Source organism: Pteropus vampyrus, unplaced genomic scaffold, assembly GCF_000151845.1.
Source record: "Pteropus vampyrus isolate Shadow unplaced genomic scaffold, Pvam_2.0 Scaffold98, whole genome shotgun sequence".
Taxonomy (NCBI): domain Eukaryota; kingdom Metazoa; phylum Chordata; class Mammalia; order Chiroptera; family Pteropodidae; genus Pteropus; species Pteropus vampyrus.
Genome location: NW_011888879.1, coordinates 3,959,366 through 3,963,551, shown reverse-complemented (window position 1 = coordinate 3,963,551; position 4,186 = coordinate 3,959,366). Strand labels below are relative to the sequence as shown.

At 34.3% G+C, this 4,186-nt stretch overlaps 1 protein-coding gene across 1 annotated transcript in view; it reads left to right on the top strand.

Moving 5' to 3' along the window:
- Nucleotides 1-4,186, top strand: part of HMCN1 (hemicentin 1) — a 408,502-nt gene that overhangs the window by 398,757 nt on the left and 5,559 nt on the right. Inside the window, exon 101 of the mRNA XM_023533191.1 lies at nt 366-485. Coding sequence (XP_023388959.1) covers nt 366-485 — 120 coding nt within the window. The remainder of the gene's footprint in view (nt 1-365; nt 486-4,186) is intronic.

Here is a 4,186-nt window from a genome sequence, read left to right as displayed (position 1 = left end):
GTCATCTTTTTGGTAAATTCTACTATTCTGTCAACAGTTTAGTACCTTGGTGGATTAGGATCTTGAACAAATCTGTTTTGTCTGTCATTTTAGTCTTACCTAATACAAAAATAGGCTATTTTGGGGTTTCGGCTTATAAATGTTTATACACAGAAGAGATGTTCACATATTGTAAATTAGCGTAGTTAATATTGGACTCCATTAAAAACAGACCCTGATATAAAACAGCTCTGAGCATATTTAAACATATGAGTGTTAAATCACCAAGAAGTTTTTCTGTAGTATATCAACAGTTTGTTTACAGTTGGTTTTGTCAATTTCTGCCTTTGTTTGCATGGTTATAACTCTGCTTTCTTTCTGCACAGATATTGATGAATGTGAAAACAGAGACACCTGCCAACATGAGTGTAAAAATACCTTTGGAAGCTATCAGTGTATCTGCCCACCTGGCTATCAACTCATGCTCAATGGAAAGACATGTCAAGGTAAGACCATTTTGGGATGTTTATTGCAGCAACTTGACTTAAAATCAACATAGGAGAGTGTGAGAAATTAAATGCTTTCCCTATCACAAAAATACAAACACTTCTCCTAGTTACTTCCTCTCCTTTCTCATTCCTATTAGTCTGATTTATCTTAAAGCATTGCTTTTGCAGTAAGAGAAGCAATGAGAAAGCCATTAAGCAAAGGAAAATAGTTGAGAGATATTTTTGGTATGGTCTTACTGGGACTAAGAATAGCTAAACCAGTTCATTTTATGTATTTTTAAAACTTAATGTTTTTAAATATTTTTTCACGATTCAGCTAAGATGGAAGGAGAAATGGGAGTGCTCAGTAAATTTACTTCAGTGTTAGGCATTATTTTATGTTTTAGCTTAGAGATGGGGGGGTAAATTGATTAAATAATCCATTCATTATTTGAGTCTATGAATAATGTGGAACAATCACGTTTTAGCATTGCAGGATGCAAAACATTTAAACAAATGAATACTATGCAGTCTCTTCCCTTTGAGATCTTAGATTCTAGTGGAGATAGACACGTGAATAACACAATTAACATACAAGGTTATAGGTGCTATCACAGAGTCTTAGACAATCTACAGTGATGATAGAAAAAAATATCAATCTCAATAGTTTACTTTTTATGCAAAAACATGAAAGGAGCATTGCACTTTAAATTATTGCAGTGTATACTTAGATTAAAAAGAAATAGAAACTCGTATAAATCTTGAAAATCTTCTTAGATACCTTTTCAATTTTGTGGACAAAATCTAGTAGTATTATGTAGATGTTAATAAGCCTCTGAATTTTCTTAACTTCTGTCGTGTACAAGCTATATCCTTTTCTAAAGTACAGCAAGTAAAATCTCCAAAAGAGTGCTTTATCAGAATTTTCCTTCTCCATAAGATTCACAAAAGACTTGGTAGGATGCAGCTTGGGAAAGATGTGTTCTAGAGACAAGACCAAGGTGGAAAACGGCTTCATCCAAGTTACCATGAGCCTTTCCACTCCCCGAGGGCCCCCCTGGGTCGTGTGGGCTAGAGAAGGACAGTAAACAGTAATAACCTTTGCTCTCAGCCATCAGTCTCCAAACGTTTATGAAGAATTAACTCTATTCAGAACATTTTACTGAGATTTGAAGAACCGGCATAACACATTTATCGTATAGTCTTATGTTTTTTTCCAAAACAGATATTATCTCATTTTAATCAGCAGTACAGATTTGTCAAGGGTAATAATTTATATCCATTCTATAGATAATAAAACTGATTCTCAGAGTGATTATGTGAGGCTCAGTGTCTGAGAAAAGTCAAAAGCAAGGCTAGGACTTGATCGCAGATCTCATGTCTAGAATAGTCTTTTTCTCTCCTATGATGCTGTGAACACTGGGATTATTATTCTATGGCAGTAGCCTGTTTTATAACTTTCTTCAGCTCATCAACCCAAGAATCTTTCTGAAGAGGTGGCAGTGTCCAACACTAACATGACGCTCCCTACAGGCACACCAGACACCATAAAAGGATGCAAGGTAGATACTGAAGCATTTTGAATAACCAACTGGATTGCAAAACCCCTTAGCTAGATTTTTAAGGGTTCTATTATGTCATATTCTCATTTTCTTCTTTTCTAAATTTTTTGTTTGTTTTTAAATTGCCCTTGTCACTTATTCAGTTTACAACATTTTTCAACTTTCATTTGGGCTTCAGAGAGTGGAAAATAATGTGAATGAATTAGAAGCAGGTGTCATTTGAAATGGTTGCAATTTAAATGGATTGCATATTTTTGTGATTTTTAAAAAGACATGAGAGAAAACAATTATGCCCTTTAAAGAAGTCTTTACTCTAAAGAATAATTTGAAGTCTTTTTATAGCTTTAGAAAGTGTTTGAGAGATTTATGAGGAACAAAAGACTACTTTTCATTCACATACACATTTTTTGAAGCTTTTTACGTTATCGATAGAAATATCAGTAAGAAAAGGGAAATAAAAGTGAATTTGACATTGAGCAAGGACAGAGACTGTCAAAAGTGGAAGTCACCAGACTGCCAAAAATGAAAAACAACAAACACACCCAATCATAATTTGCCCAGGAGAAACTAAAAAATCCTTATGTAAATTTTAAGCACTACTAATCTAATTCTAATTATATCAGCACTGCATTTGAAAGGAGTGTTCTATCCAAGTTTTTAAAAAGTAATCCATAATATTTATCAAGAATCAAAATGATTCTATACTTTCTATAAGATAAATGTTTCAAGTATGTTTATCCTAACGTATTTTTAATGTATCCAGAAGTGCTTGGTTAAATGCATTCATATGTTCTAAAGCTATTAACATAAAAGTTTGTCAGTTCATCTTGGTATTTTTTTCTTCTAGCAATCATGTTTATATTATAAAATGACTATACTTTAATTTCTATCATAATAATCTTCTTATAATAGAACATATAAACCAGACATCACCACATTGTCAGTTAACAGAAGACAGCTCAATTTCTCCATCATTTCTGACTTCTTTTTTTTAAGGCCAGTGAGTAAAAACAATGAGCAGAGGGAGTGGAGCGAATGCCCATCCTGATGAGAGAGTAGGAGTTGGAAGACAAAGGAGGGCCACCTACCCAGAATCTCAAATACTTAAGAGAGCTTTCTATGGAAAGTAATCATTATTATGGAGCTAAGGACAAACACTTTGTATATTAGATTCTGATGTTTCTTTATCGATTCAAATTCAGCCTATGAAAATATATGATAAGTAGCTGTTATGCGTATACAGACGTGTGTCCGGATTCTGGTCTCCATGTCACCATTTTTATGGGCCCTTGCAGTGCACTGGCCTCCATGTTTAAGCATGAGTTCACTGTAAAAGTTGCCCCGAAATGAAATTTGGAGGATGGTTGGGAAGGGAATGTTCTTTTAATGAGAGAAAAGAAGGTAAGGCTAATCAAATTTCTTTCACATTTCTCCAGAGGGCTTTCCACTTCATTTCGAGGCCATCTCATTTTGTCAAAGAGATGAATCACTTCTGACAGATAAAATCACAATTAAAACGTGGATCACAGAGATAATAGGCAAGACTGAACTTAGATAAAAACTTGTTTCACACTATGTTCCATTCCTATAGGAAAACTAGCCTTAATGTGAAACTAGTAATAGGAAGCACATTGTCAGCACATCCAAGTAACTAAAAAGTCAAGTGATTTACTCCATATTATTCTAGCCCGGTGCTTTTTACTTCGTGCAGACTATTAAGTTTAAAGTAAATACATTTTATGTCATTTTCTTAGAAAATAGGATATATTTGGAACCAATCCAAAATGCTCATTTTTAAGTCAGAAATGCAAATGGTAAATAATTCAGAAATGAAATTTAGCATTCATTGTCCACGACTAAAACACAGTTGCCCCCCTCTCATCTACGGTTTCGCTTTCCACGTTTTCAGTTATCCAGTCCGAAAATATTAAGTGGAAAATTCCAGAAGTAAACAATTCATAAGTTTTAAATTGAGCACTGAATAGGCTAATGAAATTTTGTGTCGTGCCACTTCCACTTAGGCCGTGAATCATCCATTTGTCCAGTATATTCATGCTATATATGCTACCTGCTCATTAGTCACTTAGCAGCCATCTTGGTTATGAGATTGAAGATCGAGTATGTGTGTGTGTGCGCATGTGAGAGACAGAGCAAGAG